This window comes from Elephas maximus, chromosome 7, assembly GCF_024166365.1.
Source record: "Elephas maximus indicus isolate mEleMax1 chromosome 7, mEleMax1 primary haplotype, whole genome shotgun sequence".
In the NCBI taxonomy this organism is placed as follows: domain Eukaryota; kingdom Metazoa; phylum Chordata; class Mammalia; order Proboscidea; family Elephantidae; genus Elephas; species Elephas maximus.
The window spans coordinates 120,931,439-120,948,570 of record NC_064825.1 but is presented as its reverse complement, the minus strand read 5'-3'; the positions used below and the strand labels follow the sequence as shown (position 1 = coordinate 120,948,570).

The 17,132-nt window shown below is 40.3% G+C and overlaps 1 protein-coding gene across 2 annotated transcripts; it reads right to left on the bottom strand.

Moving 5' to 3' along the window:
• Window positions 1–544: 544 nt before the first annotated feature.
• FAM111B (FAM111 trypsin like peptidase B) lies at window positions 545–15,061 on the bottom strand. Of its 2 annotated transcripts, none has more exons than XM_049892042.1 (3): window positions 14,716–15,061; window positions 13,948–14,114; window positions 545–3,714 (listed from the first exon to the last, which is right to left on the bottom strand). In XM_049892042.1, exons 2-3 carry the CDS (start codon window positions 14,026–14,028, stop codon window positions 1,690–1,692), a joined length of 2,106 nt encoding a protein of 701 aa, XP_049747999.1. In that variant the 5' UTR covers window positions 14,029–14,114; window positions 14,716–15,061; the 3' UTR covers window positions 545–1,689. The 2 variants fall into 2 exon arrangements, with proteins under 2 accessions (XP_049747999.1, XP_049748000.1); XM_049892043.1 differs by having other exon boundaries at window positions 14,746–15,061.
• Window positions 15,062–17,132: the final 2,071 nt, after the last annotated feature.

Below are 17,132 nucleotides of genomic sequence, written 5' to 3'. Positions count from 1 at the left end.
CAAATGGATATCCAGTTATGCCAGCACCATTTGTTAAAAAGGCTATCTTTTCCCCAGTTAATTGACACTGGTCCTTTGTCAAATATCAGCTGCTCATACGTGGATGGATCTATGTCTGGGTTCTCAATTCTGTTCCATTGGTCTATGTGTCTGTTGTTGTACCAGTACCAGGCTGTTTTGACTACTGTGGCTGTATAATAGGTTCTGAAGTCGGATAAGGTGAGGCCTCCCACTTTCTTCTTTTTCAGTAGTGCTTTGCTTATCCGGGGCTTCTTTCCCTTCCATATGAAATTGGTGATTTGTTTCTCTATCCCCTTAAAACATGAGATTGGAATTTGGATCGGAAGTGCGTTAAATGTATAGATGGCTTTTGGTAGAATAGACATTTTTACTATGTTAAGTCTTCCTATCCATGAGCAGGGTATGTTTTTCCACTTAAGTATGTCCTTTTGAATTTCTTGTAGTAGAGCTTTGTAGTTTTCTTTGTATAGGTCTTTTACATCCTTGGTAAGATTTATTCCTAAGTATCTTATCTTCTTGGGGGCTACTGTGAATGGTATTGATTTGGTTATTTCCTCTTCGGTGTTCTTTTTGTTGATGTAGAGGAATCCAAGTGATTTTTGTATGTTTATTTTATAACCGGAGACTCTGCCAAACTCTTCTATTAGTTTCAGTAGTTTTCTGGAGGATTCCTTAGGGTTTTCTGTGTATTAGAGGAACTTTTATGTGTGTGCCAAGTATAGTGTTAGACACTGGGATAGAAAGATGAATTAACATTCTGACCACTTAGGAACTTACAATCTAGTGGGTGAGAAAGACAAGTAGTCAGAAAGTTTTACCTCATGTGTTATAATACAGGAATAAACAAGGTGCAGTGGTAGCACATAGATGGTTTGAGAGACGCAAGCACAGAGGTGGACATTTAAGCTATAGATCCCAAACTCTGATGCGCTTGGTGGTGTAGCAAAATCCCAGGGCCTATGTGCCTGATTCCTACACATCCCAATGATACGTTATAATTAAAATTAAAGTGAAGAACGAATTTTATTATAGCCACTTGGATCTACCTTTTGTCTGGCTTATCTGGTGAAACACATTTTTGGTTCAGATCGATGGAGGCAGAGGTCATATGCCAGACAAGCTCAAGCAGTAGCATATGTCCGAGGGACTCAGTACTGGCACTGGGCCTCATTTGCATACTATTTTTTGAAAATAAGTTGAGCATCTGATTCACCCAGTTAGGAGCACCCATGAATAATCTTCTGTGGAGATTCAGGTGCTTCGGCAGCATTGGGTGATTTGCAATCCTTAATCCCTGGGATTGTACACGAGGGGTACTGGGCTCCCAGGATTTTCATAAAGCCCATAGCTTTATGACAATATCCATTAAAGTTAAACCTCAACTTCTGTCATGTGATTGCCTTAGTTTCAGTAAATCCTAAAACAGGAAATGTCAATCCACATGATCTGGTACAGAAAGAATGAGTCAAAAGCTGAGAGGAGGACCTGATTCCCTGTTATTCAATAGATAGGAATTAAGAAAGGAGAGCCTTCTCTTGAATAGTACTATGGGGACTTGAATAGGCTTATAAGTAAATAATTATAATACGGATTTCCAATAGTATTCGTTTTAAGAATACCACATTTTTAGCATTATCCGTACATCTCTGCCATATTTGTTGATTCACTTTATAAGCATCCCACCCATTCCATGGGTTCAATCTGATGATCTTGAGACAATGACCCTTGTTTATTTTTTTCTTCATTGTGGTTTTCATTTTCCTTCCTAACTAAAAACTTATAAAAGCTCTCATTTTTCTGTTGAATGTCACAAATGATAGAACACATAGAATAACCAAATTCAATAAGGGCATAAGCCTTATTCACGTGTCCATAAAAATGCCCGAAGGCATGCACAGCAACCAACTTGCCAGATTCAGTAAACACCGGGGAGCCAGAGGACCCGCTGGAGAAACAAGTGTCATAACTAAGCATGTCAGTGCTCCAAAGCTCTGACTGGAAACTTCTTTTAGTAAACATAGGGCAAGCATTATTAGTGACAACACTGCTTTCTATCCGCCCATCTTGACACACTGGATACTTCCTGAGCCGTTGACTTACAGGAATCACTGCACAATCATCTATTTTCTTGATATTGCCTTCTGGGTGACCAATTAAATAAACCAAACCACTAGATGGGTGAGGGTCAATTTGCCTATATAGGTCTGGAGGAAATGCATTTCCATCTTCTTTTAGTTTTAAAATGACATAATCTAGAGTTCCATCATACACTTCACACCATGGCTCAAAAGAAAACCAATCGCTCCGAGTAGGGCAAAACTTTTCATAAGTGAAAGTTAACTCTGCACAATTACTAATTATATCTGGCCACTTATTTGGATGTGTGTCTTCACCCACAATGTGATATACGACATGTAGACAGGTCAAAATATAACCACCCTTCAAGTGAAAGCCAGTAGCATTGCCAGTGTTCCCATTATTGTTCCATGTTATGAACCCAACTGACTTACTAAGAGGAATAAGACATTCATAGGTTGCAACTGAGTTAGAATTTGCAGTCTCTTTTCCAAAGTTCTTTTCATATACTTTGAATTGTTCAGATGGTGTCACTTTTCCCTGCTTCTGTTCTTCCCTAAAATATTCTCCCAACCAAAGTGGAGCTTCATTAAAATTTGGATATCGTTGCATTATAGTGTTCAATTTTTGGAAGTTCTTTAGCCAGAGATTAGTTGCATCCTCCTGGATATCCTGATTAATAGTGTGCTGCCTACACAGACCGGGTCTTTGTGAGTTCAGTTCCCCATATTCTTCATCAGAACTGTGATGACAAAGAATAGACTGTGTTCCATGATTTTTTCCTTCAATATCATGCCTTAGACTTTGGGATTGAATTTTTTTTTCTCTGTTGTCTTTCTTCCATCCAGGATTTTCACGAGTATTGTCCTTCACAGGTCCTCCTCTAAAGATGTGCATTTCTAAGACTTTTCGAGACACTTCTTCCACTGGGGACTCTTTTTCATGAATGTTCTTATGACCTTCCATTAGCTTCCATTCAAGTTCATTGAGGTCAGAACGAAACCTGCCATCTTTACACAGAGCTTCTTTGATAGTCTCACCCTTCAAGGCATAGATACAAAGTGTACCTCCTTTTACATGAAGTTCCTTGACCTTAAGAATCTTCTTTATACTCTTCCCAACAGCAACAACGTGAAAAAGAATGCATTCAATGTTCGGGTCTTCACAATGACGTAATATCTGTCCACCTTCTTGCTGGTTACTGTTTCTTTCACCAAATGTTACTCTAAAATGAGAATCTCTAGGCAGGCACTTGAGAGGCATTCCTAAATTTATACATCCATCTATTTCTTTTTCTCCATAAACAATAATGTTCTTATTAGAATGATTTTCCATCCTTTTCTTGAAAGTGTCATTAGCTTTCAGAGCTGAGAAGATGCTCTCGTTCGGTTTGCCATATGCATTAAGCACACAAAGGTCTAATTTCCTGGAGCTTTCATTCAAAGTAAATGTGAAATGACATTGTTTCTTGATGGTGAAATTTAAGTTTGAAATTTTAGGAGCTGTTTCACGTTTACTGACATCATTTCTAAGCTCAGAGGTACTCCTACACTCTGGTACGTCAGGTAGAGAAGGACCTTCAGGGGTGTTGGAACTTGTCTGCTTCATGACAGCATCCTTAAAAAGGGAAAGATTAAAAATTTAATCAGAAATGTCTTTAATAATAATCACCTCTAATAATGTTTCATGTATTTAAAATTATATACATAATAGATTCTCTGAATAAAAATTGGATAAAAATAGATAATGAAGGATGGAAAAAAATCGATAATTATTCCATCACCAGAGATAATAACTCTATATTTAGTTTTATTTGGTTCTATTATTTTACATGCAGATAGACTTATTTTTTAATGACACTATGTTGTATGAATTGGTTTTTCAGTTTTCAGACTCTCAGTGCTCTCACAACTCACTAACAGCCTTGGAAATCACAATTTGAGGAACCATATAATATTACACTATAGAATAATTTTTAATTCATTCTTCTATTATTGGATAGCCAGGTTGTTTGCAATTTTTTACTAAACACAGTGAAAAATATTCTTATAAAATTTTTGTCTCCATATCTGAATACTTCCCTAAGCTAGACTCCCTGAAGTGAAAATACTGTGACTAAGGATATGATATGAACATATCTCACAACATACACACTGCCAAACTGCCTTCTGGGAAGGTTGTAGCAACTCACACTGCTCCTTCCCCCCTGCTGCCCAAGGAGACCAACCATATCACTCACTGCTCAAAAAGAGTTTCAATATCATTATTTTAAATGTTCGTCAGTTGATAGGTGAAATGTCATCTCATTTAATTGCTTTTTAAGTTTCATCCATTTGCTTACCAGTGAAGCTAGACTTAATACATGCTATGAACATTTGAAGCATCACCTTTCAAAAATTCTCCTTAAACATCTATTTAGATCCTGTTCAGTACATGGTTTCAACAGCATTAAAGAAATATACTAAAACGACTAATAAATCACAAGATTGGATAGCCTGTGTATATCTAAATATGCATATGCATGTATCCGTTCAAAGGCCTGGTAACAGCTCAGAAACAAGATGTTGAGAATGTAAATTAATCTGATGGCCGCAGAAATGAAACACAAGGACAAAAGTGAAAAAACATTATGCCAAAAAAGTCCAAAGGACATGGATGGCAATCACTGAGGAATCTGAAGTCTCAGAATAAGGCTGGAGACAGGAAATCAGCAGGGAAAACCTGGCTTGGCTTAGGAGACAGCTGCAGTGAACGAGCTTAGGTTTTAGAGACAGTGCGTCTTTTCTGGCTTTTTCGTCTCCTATTGCCTCATGTTTTCAACTCGTATTTATTGTACAGGTCTATACCTGCAGCACTGACTTGTCTTCCGAGCTCCTGATACACCTTCCTGGACATCTACTCTTCGGTACCTCAGGGGCATTTCATCCTCAACACTTTCAAAATCAAAGTCAAAATAAAACTTAACTCTTAAACATGCCCCTCTTCCTGTGTTCCCTGATTCTGATAATGGTGTCATCACCCACCCAGCCACCCAAGCTAGCACCCTGCAAGGTATTCCCAGCTTCTTCCTCTACCTTATCTCTTATACATCATGCTTTTTTTAAAACTATGAAACACATATGTGCATAGCAGTATATGGTGTATACTCAAACCAAAACCCACTGCTGTGGTCTATTTTGACTCATAGCAACCCTAAAAGACAGAGCAGACCTGCTTCATAGGGTTTCCAAGGCTGTAAATCTTTATGGAAGCAGATTGCCACATGTTTCTCCTGCGAAGTGGCTGGTGGGTTCAAACTGCTGACCTTTTTGGTTAGCAGCCAAGCTTTAACCACTGCACCAGCAGGGCTCCTGATATGACTCTATTTTAAATAATCATAACAATTACATACCTATGCATTAGGTGTTAGGGAATTTCTGCTGTTAGTTCTGCTGCCTATTACAATAGATTCGAAGCCACCAGTGTGCTCTGCCCTCATTCCCATCTCATTCTCACAGACACCACTAATTCTGAATTGATTTTAAAACGATGATTCCTTTATATTTTTTTAGGTTCAGATACATAAGTAGTCAAATCAGTAGCATATTGTTTAGTTTTGCCTGTTTTGGTTTTATATAAACGGCCTCCTATGAAATGTGTTCTGTGACTCGTTTCACTACTTACCTGATGTTCACGGTTGATGTCATATATTCGCTTTCCTGATTAAATGGAACCCAGTGTATGTATTAACTGGTTTTTGCACATTTCAGTTGTTTCTGGTTTTTCTCTACTATAAACAGTGGTACAGCTCTGCCATGAATATCCTTGTACATGTTTCCTGGTGCCCATGTCCTAGGATGTCTCTAGGTGTAGACTTAGGGGTAGAATTGCTCAGCTTCAGGGGATATCTGTATTAGATACTGCCAAACTATTTTACAAAATGCTTGTACCAACTTGCACTCCCTCCAGTGGGAAATAACAGTTCTCATTACCACACGCCCTCGTTTTAACTTGGTATTGTCCAGTTTTTAGTGCTTGCCAATCGTGTCATGTGAAATGGCATCTCATTGGTGGTGTAAACAGTAATTGCCTAATTACTAATGGAGGTGAACCCTTTTCCATGCTTATGTCTACAAAATACCTATTCCTGGCTTTTCTCCATTTTCTACTGGAATTTTTTTTTATGAATGATTTTAGAAGTACTTTATATATTCTGAGGAAACCCTGGTGGCGTAGTGGTTAAGTGCTACAGCTGCTAACCAAGAGGTCGGCAGTTCAAATCCACCAGGCACTCCTTGGAAACTCTATGGGGCAGTTCTACTCTGTCTTATACGGTCACTATGAGTCGGAATCGACTCGACGGCAGTGGGTAGGTTTATATATTCTAGAAACAAATTATTCATCATTTGTGTGAAACATATTCTCTGAGTTTGTGGCTTGCTTTTTCACTGCAAAATTGATTAATCTTTTTATGTCATAAGCATACCACGCCAAGGATAAAAATATTCTCTCTCTCTCTTTCAAATGTAACAGTTTGCTTATCCCATTCAAGTTCTTCAGCCACATGGAATTATTTTTTGTATGTGGCCTGAGGCATGTATCACTTTTTTAGTTTACTCATCCCACATGGATAACTAATTGTCCCAGCACTACTAATTGAAGTACTCGTCCTTTCTCTATGGATCTATATTGCCAGCTTTGCCATATAAAATATTTTCATATAATTTGTAGGTCTGTCTCTATTCTCACTATTCAGTTCCAATGGTATATTTTTCCACATATCTGCCAAATCCTGTCGTAATTAGTTGTTGTTAGTGTTAGCTGCCATCGAGTTGATTCCAACTCATAGCAACCCAATATGTACAGAGTAGAACTGCTCCCTAGGGTTTCCATGGCTACGGCCTTTCTGGAGCAGATCACCAAGACTGTCTTCTGAGTCACCTCCGAGTAGGTCTGAACCACTAACATTTTGACTATAATAACCATTTATATCTAGTAGGACAAATTCTCTCACCTTAGTCTTTATCCTTGGTAATATTTATGATATCGGCTCTGTGTTCTTCCAATAAATATTAGTAAATTTGTTACAATACAAATCCTCACAATTGAACCAATAAGCAACATCACGGTAAGTGGAGAAAAGACTGACATCAATGATCTCATTTTACTTGGAGCCGTAATCAACGCTCATGGAAGCAGCAGTCAGGAAATCAAATGATGTATTGCATTGGGCAAATATGCTGCAAAAGACATCTTTAAAGTGTTAAAAAAGCAAAGATGTTACTTTGAGGATTAAGGTGTGCGTGACCCAAGACATGATATTTTAAATTGCCTCGTATGTATGTGAAAACTGGACAATGAATACGAAAGACCAAAGAAGAATTAATGCCTTTGAACCATGGTGCTGGAGAAGAATACTGAATATACCATGGAATGCCAGAAGAACAAACAAGTCTGTCTTGGAAGAAATACAACCAGAGTACTCCTTGGAAGCTAGGATGGTGAGAATTCATTTCATGTACTTTGGACATGTTATCAGGAGGGACCACTCCCTGAAGAAGGACATCATGCTTGGTAAAGTAGAGGGTCAGCAAAAAAGAGGAAGACCCTCAATGAGATGGACTGACACAGTGGCTGCAACAATGGGCTCAAACATAGTAAAGATTCTGAGGATGGCATAGGACTAGGCAGTGTTTTGTTCTGTTGTACACAGGGTCGCTGTAAGTCAGAACTGCCTCAACAGCACCTAACAACAATACGGAGATTGCACAGAGCTTAGAATACTTACTGTTCCCACCAGTCAGAGGGTAAACCTCATAATTTTGGAGCATCAAGTACAATATTTAAAACGGTTTTGCCTCTGTAAGGGGGCAGTGTAGTTAACCATATTAGGAGAATAAAAATTTTAAAACATGATAGTTTCAACAGACACAGAAAAAGCACTTGATAAATTTCAACAACCATTTCTGATAAAACTATCAGCAGTATATGGATAGAAGGGAAATTCCTTAACCTCATAAAGAGTGTCGACAAAAAAACATACTAGTAACATCATACTTAATGGTGAAGGACTGAATTCATTCTCCCTAGAATAAGGGAAATGGTAAGGCTGTCTGCTCTCATCACCCCTATTCAACACTGTACTGGAGGGTCTAGCTAGGGCAATAAGGCAAGAAAAAAAACTAAAAGACATTCCGATCAGAAAGAAATAAAACTACCCTAACTCACAGAGGCATGATCATCTATGTAGAAAATCCTATGGAATGTATTTTTACAAAGGTACCAGAAATAATAAGTGAGTTTAGTGACAACCAGAAAGAAAAAAAAAAGTCATTTATAATAACATCAAAAACATGATATCCTTAGAAATCTGAAAAAACATGTGCAAGACCTTTATTCTGAAAAATATGAAATATCACTGAAATAAACTTCAGAAGGCTTAAATAAACAAAGGGATATATCATGTTCAGGATTGGAAGACTGCATATTGTTAAGATTTCAGTCATCCACAGTTAAGCCAAGGAAATATGAATAAAAATTCCAGCAGGCCCTATGTAGAAACTGAAAAGCTGACTCTAGAATTTACACAGAAAAAGGATCTAGAATAGTCTAAGTAACTTTGAAGAACAAAGTTGGAGGACTTTAACTATCTGATTTTAGGAATTATTATCATGCTACAGTAATGAAGACAGTGTGCTATTAGTGAAAGGAGACACAAACAGATCAATGGAATAGACTCGTAAGGCCAGGAACAGACCCATATGATCACGTACAATTGATTTTTAGAGAAAATTTTTGTGATCTTAAATTTGGCAAAGACTTCTCTGATATAAAACCAAAAGTACGCTCCAAAAAAGATATACTGAATAGGCACACCCATATTCATTCCATCAGTTTTCACAATAGCAAAAAGATGGAAACAACCTAAGTGCCCATCAACAGATGAATGGATTGACGAAGCGTGGTACGTACACACAATGGAATACTACATAATGATAAAGAATAATGACGAATCTGCAAGACAGCTCACAAAATGGATGAATTTAGAGGACATTACACTGAGTGAAATAATTAATTTTTTCCTTCTTTTTTATTATTTCCTCTCTCCTTTTTGGTGTTATTCTATTTTTTTCCCCAATTTTTAAGTTAGCTACTTAGCTCATTAGTTTTCATTCTTTCTTGTAATATTTCCCTATGAGTTGAGTGTTAGTTTCATCCCACTGATTTTGATACATTGTATTTTCATTATGTTTGAGCTTTTTTTAAATAATTTTTATTGTGCTTTAAGTGAACGTTTACAAATCAAGTCAGTCTCTCACATACAAACTTACATACACCTTACTACATACTTCCACTTACCCTCCCCCCAATGAGTCAGCCTGCTCCCTCCTTCCAGTCTCTTCTTTCGTGACCATTTTGACAGTTTCTAACCCCTCTACCCTCCAGACAGGAGACACCAACACAGTCTCAAGTGTCCACCTGATGCAAGTAGCTCACTCCTCATCAGCGTTTCTCTCCAACCCATTGTCCGGTCCAATCCATGTCTGATAAGTTGGCCTTGGGAGTGGTTCCTGTCCTGGGCCAACAGAAGGTTTGGGGACCATATCTGCTGGGATTCTTCTAGTCTTAGACCATTAAGTCTGGTCTTTTTATAAGAATTTGGGGTCTGCATCCCACTGTTCTGCTCCCTCAGGGGTTCTCTGTTGTGCTCCCTGTCAGGGCAGTCATCGGTTGTGGCCGGGCACCATCTAGTTCTTCTGGTCTCCAGATTATGTGGTCTCTAGTTCACATAGCCCTTTCTGTCTCTTGGGCTCATAATTACCTTGTGACCTTAGTGTTCTTCATTCTCCTTTGATCCAGGTGTGTTAAGGCTCATTGATGCATCTTAGATGGCCGCTTACTAGCATTTAAGACCCCAGATGCCACACTTCAAAGTGGGATGCAGAATGTTTTCTTAATAGAATTTATTTTGCCAATTGACTTAGATGTCCCCTGAAGCCATAGTCCCCAAACCCCCGCCCCTGCTCTGCTGACCTTCGAAGCACTCAGTTTATTCAGGAAAATGCTTTTGGCCCACTCCAGTGGTGCTGACCTCTCCCGTGTTGAGTGTTGTCCTTCCCTTCACCTAAAGTAGTTCTTATCTACTATCTAATCAGTAAATAACCCTCTCCCACCCTCCCTTCCTCCCCCCTTTCATAACCACAAAAGAATGTGTTCTTCTCAGTTAAACTATTTCTCAAGATCTTATAATAGTGGTCTTATACAATGTTTGTGCTTTTGCATCTAATTTCACTCAGCATAATGCCTTCCAGGTTCCTCCATGTTATGAAATGTTTCACAGACTCATCATTGTTTTCTATCGATGCATAGTATTCCATTGTGTAAATATACCACAATTTATCCATTCATCAGTTGATGGACACCTTGGTTGCTTCCAGCTTTTAGCTATTGTAAACAGTGTTGCAATAAACATGGGTGTGCATTATGTTTGAGTTTTAAGTGCTGTGTAATTTTCATTACGATTTTCTCCAACGCTCTTTGGGTTTTAAAAACATTTTTTTCCCAAATATTTGACTTTTAGGGGGCAGGAAAGTGTCTTCTGTTATTGATTCCCGACGTAATTCCTTTGTGAAATATATATTATATATCGTCTTGGCATTTTGAAATTTGTTGTTCTTTGATTTATGGCTTAGATGTTGTTAATTTTCATTAACATTCAAAAATTATTTTTAAAAGTCGTGTGCTTTATTTCTTGTGTTGTTGTTGTTAGCTGCTGTAAAATCAGTCCCCCAACTCATGGGGAACACAGAATGAAATGCTCCTTACCACCCCCATGATTGATTGGGGATTATATCTTTGCGGGCTGATTTTAGGAAAGAGATCACAAGGCCTTTCTTCCTAATCCATCCTAGTCTGGAAGTTCTCTGAAACTTGTTCAGCATCTTTACAACACGTACAAGCCTAGCCTTCACAGATAGATAGTAGCTGCTCATGAGGTGCACTGGCAGGGAATCGAACCCAGGTCTCCCACATGGAAGGTGCCCCCATATTTCTTGTGTACACTGTATTTGATCAAGGTTTTTAATTGCATTTTCCACAAAATTTTGGTAGCGTGATCTCTCAGTTAAGAAAATTGTGTGTTCAAATCACCCAACATACTGGTAATTTATCAGTGTTTCCTTGAAGTACTATCAATTTTTCCTTTTGTATTAAACTTATGTTAGTAGATATATATATACCAAAAACCAAGCCAAACCCAGTGCTGTTGAGTCAACTGCAACTCATAGCGACCCTATAGGACAGAGCAGAACTGCCCCATAGAGTTTCCAGGGAACATCTGGCGGATTTGAACTGCTGACCTTTTGGTTAACAGCCGTAGCACTTAACCAGTATGCCACCAGGGTTTTATATATATACGTATGTATTCATACTTGATAATCTTTCTGTTGAATTGAAAGCTTTAAAAAAAAAAGGTGACCCTGTTTCTCTCTCCTAATAATTTTGGCCTTGACGACTATTTGCTCTGGTAATAACATAGCTATTTCAGCTTTGTCTTTAATTAGTGTTTGTGTGGTATTACTTTTTTCCACCCTTTTCTAACATCTTTGTATCTTCATATTGTGTACCCCATTTAAATGACATAAAATGGATTTCTTTTTAAGTAAGTAGCTGGAGCATATATCCACTTTTATTGACTGGGAATGCTAATATATTTGTATTTATTTCTATCATCTTGTTGTGCCTTTTATTTTTCCCACTTCTTCTAGATTCATATTCTCCCACATTTTTGTCCTCTTTTGATACCACTGCCCCTCCCCGCATTAGGCTTTCCCCTCCCCAGATAGTTTGAAAGTTTTATATTGTAGTTCTGGTTTTTGAGTGGATGCCCTAGACCAGTACTGTCCAACAGAACATGTATTAAACTGCATGAATGGAAACAGGGAACCTGGGGTAGAAGAAGGCACAGTGGTGACAAATCATAGGGTTGGCATCCAATGTCACAAAACAATTTGTGTATTAACTGTTTAATCTGAAACTGTTTTGCTCTTAAACTTTTACCTAAGTCATAACTTTTTTTAAAAAAGGAAGAAGTATAGCCATTGGCCACATGTGGCTATTGAGTACTTGAAATGTAGTTAGTGAAGCTGAGTATTTGCGTTATTCACTTTATTTCATTTAAATTAAATTAAATTTAAATAGCCACATGTGGCTAGTGGCTACCATACTGTACAGCACAGCCCTAGATATTTTAACATGAATATGCAGCTCAGCAAGGCCTATATTAAATCCCTCCTCCTAAATAATACAAGGACAAAAACCCCTAAATACTTCTCCTTTCTTACAGAATAAAATCCAAAGACTTAAGCATGGAGTTCAAGGAAGGAAAAGACATTGCAACTATTTTCCAAAAAGTTATTTTACCTCTCTTCCATTTTCAGCAGTCATTAATATGCATAGAAGTGAATCCACGTCAGCTACAGGAATGGATCTTGACTGATGTAAATACCCTCATACCAGGTGGTTTTGTGCATGAATGTTTGTGTACTTAGCCTGGGAAAATTAGATGCAAGAAGTTTTCTCAGGATACGAAGAGAGACTCACTCTCTCATTCTGGATAGGATAAGATGAAAAGCAGGGCATACACATGAAAAACATAAATAAATCCTTGAAGATTTTTATGGACTGTTTGAAGAACTGTTTACGGCTGAATTAAAGTTCAATTGTCCTCTGGACATTTCAGGTCTGTAAACCAGTGGATCCATTTTATTAGTTCATAGTTAACAAATTTTGTTTCACAGTAAAAACTGTTCCCTGGCAATACTAAAAGTTCTGACTGATACAAAGTCTACTGTGACAGCTCTGTTGTTGTTGTTGTGTGCGGTTCAGTCAATTCCGACTCATAGCAACCCTACAGTACAAAGTAGTACTGCCCCATTGGGTTTCTGAGGCTGTAATCTTTAGGGGAGCAGACTACCAGGTCTTTTCTCCTGTGAAACAGCTGGTGGGTTCAAACTTCCAACCTTTCGGTTAACAGCCATGCCACTGTGCTTAACCGCTGTGCCACCAGGGCTATAATATTCCCTAAATATGCTTCCTTGCATACATGCCTTTGCTCAGGCTATGCCGTCATCCTTGATCCACTTACCTGGTGAAATCTTCTTCAATGTTTAAGACTTTTCTTACATGCCACTGCTCTAATTTCTTGAGTCCAAATTAAGCTTTCTTCTCTCTGCACTCTAAAAACCCTTGCCTGTATCTCGATTTAGTACTATCATTTTGTAATTTTTGAGTAAAATGGTGTGCTGGTCAAACACCTGGCTTCTGAAGCCTGACGGCCTGGGTTTCATCTGGAAAATGGAGATGATACTCTCTGTTGCATAGAGTTTTTTAAAAATATTAAATGAGTAATTGATATGATGTGACAATCATAATTTCATGTACATGGTAATTTCTCAGTAAATATTAACTATATTACTTTTGCCTGTCTATTCTTCCAATGATATAAAGTGTCTATACTGTTCGTTGGTCACCATGTTATCCTAAAACGCTTTTGCATTGTTATTTAACTCATACACTATCCTTTTCTTTTCCGCAAGCACTTATATCTATGAGCTCCCCAGATACCTTCTAAACAATGCAAGAAAAGTGATTGTAACTACCATTCTTTGTGAACTTAGCTCCTTCCAAGGACCTAATACAGCCCTATGTTAGAGTGCTGCTCCAGTAAAGAGTTGTAAAAAAACAGACATACCTCTGAAAATTCAGTGATTGTAACTACCATTCTTTGTGAACTTATCTCCTTCCAAGGACCTAATACAGTCCTATGTTAGAGTGCTGCTCTAGTAAAGAGTTGTGAAAAAACAGACATACCTCTGAAAATTTAGGTCTGGAACCCTGGTCATTTTCGCTATCACTGAATGACTTGTTCTCTTCAGTCTTTATGAAATTCATGATGAGTTCAAAGAGAATATATCTGACCTCCACTATTGTCCAAGATGTAGAAACAAGGATTCGATTTACTCTCCCACCTGAAATGACTGAACAAAAAAGGCAAAATATAAGAAACAGCAACTTTCAAACAGTGGACATCATGCAGCACAGGGCATTGAATCCTGATCCCTGAAAGGGAACTGAAATGCTGCAAGCCCTGTGATTACCTCAGCACACTGTCTGGGCAGAGATTCCAGGCCGTATCTCAGGGAGGAGAAACACAGGCAATCTGACAGTCCCCATGAGTGGTAAGACAAGCTGGGTGTTTGGAAAGGCCAACATGGCTAACGTGGGTAGTGCAGAGAACTAGCCAGAAGAGAGCTAGAGCTACAGCGAGAGAGAGAGAGTGCCAGGTATCTGCAGTGCTGGGTACTTCTTAAAATTTCTGGTAAATATTATGAATAGGTCTGGAGGGCAGCTAGGGAATTTGCGCTTTTAACAACGTCCCCAACCCTCCCTCCCCTTTACTGTGCGCCACACATTGCCTGAACAGCCGCCTGGGCTATCTGGAAGGGTCTTTTCAGCAGTAAAACTCTATTACTCCAGTTGCTTTCTGAAGCTGGGGAACAGGAGTTTTTACAATGGGCAGCGGTCCAGGCTGAGGTCTTTCTGCCTAGTGCCCTTGTCAGCCTTCCCCCAACAACTCACGTCTGTCCTAGCACCAGAAGAATCAGTCACAGAAGAGGAGAGTCTGCCCCAACCGTGCCTGTGACCGCCACACCGGGATTCCCAGGAGCTGCGAAGATGGCTTCCCGCTCGCTGCCTAGGCAGGAAATTGTCGCTTTAGCAGGAAAAATTGCGCTCTCGGGAACTGACACTGCCTCTGGCCAATGAACGGCCTTTATGGAAGCACTCATCCATGCTAAAGCCAATTGGATCCGCTCCCGCCACTGAGTGGAGAGGCGGGAAAGGATGGGAAGGGACTCGATTCCTCTCCAAAGACACAGACTGGGGGACGCGCCCAACCACACTATTGGTCCTGATGACCTGGCCTCCACCCATCCACTCCCCACCCGGGTCCAGGGCCAGCTTCCGCGTCCCGCGATAAACTCCAAGCTGCCACGTTCATCCCCCCCCCTCTCCCCGCCCACCACGTCCCCTTCCCTGATTGGAAGCCGCGCCCGTCGGGGGAGGAGCTGACCCAGCGTTTGGAGACAGTAGTGGGTGGCTGGGCGCGTTTCGGCTTCCCAGCGAGCGCTGGCTCCGCTGCGGTCGCGCAGAGCAGGAGCGGCGACCCGGGCTTGGGAGCAGCAGGGCGAACAGGCTGGCCGCCAGCGCTTCGTGCGCAGCGCTCGCTGACCTTCAGCCGCTAGGAGGTGTGCGGTGGCAGGGCGGCGGGAGGAGGACCCGCCCGGTTAGGAGGCCGCTGCAGTGTTGCGGACCTTCAACCCTGGCTCTTCACCGTCCTCTAGCGGAGGAAATGGCCCAAGGCAGGCACCGCGGCCACAGCCCGTGGTTGTGGTGGGGCCTACTGGGACTTGGCTCCCCCGCAAATGAGTCAGCTTTTCCTAGGAGCTGATGCACATGCATTCTGCCAACCAGGAGCAGGAAGGGCCGACTCCTGCACGCCCCAGAAATCAGTAGTTCTCAGGACGCGCATCGGTATGTGCAGAACGTTATAGTCCTGAAGGGAGACTCCAGCATTGTTGTTGTTAGGTGCCCTCCAGTTGGTTTGGACTCATAACGATCCTATGTAAAACAGAACAAAAAGAGTCCTGTGCCATCCTCACAAGCAATCATTGTTATGCTTGATCGCATTGTTGCAGCCACGGTGTCAATCCGTCTTATTGAGGGTCTTCCTCTTTTTTGCTGACAGTCTCTGTTTTACCAAGCATGATGTTCTTCTCCAGGGACTAGTCCCTCATTACAACATGTTCAAAGTAAGTGAGACAAGTTTGGCCAACCACACTTCTAAGGCGCATCCTTGTACTTCTCCCAAGACAGATTTTTTCATTTTCTGGTAGTGCATGGTGTATGCGGTATTCTTTGCCAACAGCTAATTCAGGCGTCAGTTCTTCTTGGGTCTTATTCATCGCCCAGCTTTCCATAGTATGAGGTGATTGAAAATACCATGGTTTGGTTCAGGTACCTCTTAGTCCTCCAAGTGACATGTTTGCTTTTTAACACTCTTTAAGAGGGGTTTTGCAGCAGATTTGCCCAATGCAATACAGTCGTCCCTAGGTATCTGCAGGGCTTGGTTCATGGACCCCTGGGAATGCCAAATTCAAAGGATATTCAAGTCCTTTACATAAAACGGCATAGTAGTTGCAAATAACCTATGCACATCCTCATCTCGTGATTACTTATAATACCTACTACAACGTAAATGCTCTGTGGATAGTTGTTTCATCACAATTGAAGACTTGTAACGTGTCTCTTCTCTGAGTTTCCTGAGCTCTCCTGGGAACACTGATGCTGCCTGGGCATTCATTAGCTGATGCCAATCCACCTGTGATCTTGAAGTTCTTGAGGCTGTAGCGCTTTATGGAGCTAGCCAGCCATCCCTCACTTGCTGGAAACGCCTTCCTCTCACGCTCCTCAACGCCTCACACTTAGCCTCTGAGGGATTGCTTTGACTGTTATTCATTGCTTTTTAGGAGCGATTTTTTTTCACAGAAACAAAGCATGAACACAACACAAGTAAGGAACAAACGAGAGGTGGGGCAAACAATGCTGAAACACTGAGCGCTGGAGAAAGACTGAGGGTCTGTCAGAAGATGGGAGGCTACAGCAGGGGATGCCTACACGTTCCTTCATTAGCGTAAATTCAGCAGCATGGTCAGCAAATTCAAGTTTTGCTTTTCTAGAACTTTCTTTTTTTTCCTGAATATTTTTGATCTGCAGTTGGTTGAATCCACAGATGTAGAACCCTTGTTTACAGAGGGCCAACTATACATCATCTGATTTCTTGACTGCTGCTGCTTACACAGGTGTCAATTGTGAATCCAAGTAAAATGAAATCCTTGACAAATCCAGTCTTTTCTCTGTTTATTATGATGTTGCTTATTGGCCCAGTTGTGAGGATTTTTGTTTTCTTCATGTTGAGTTGTAATCCATACTGAAGG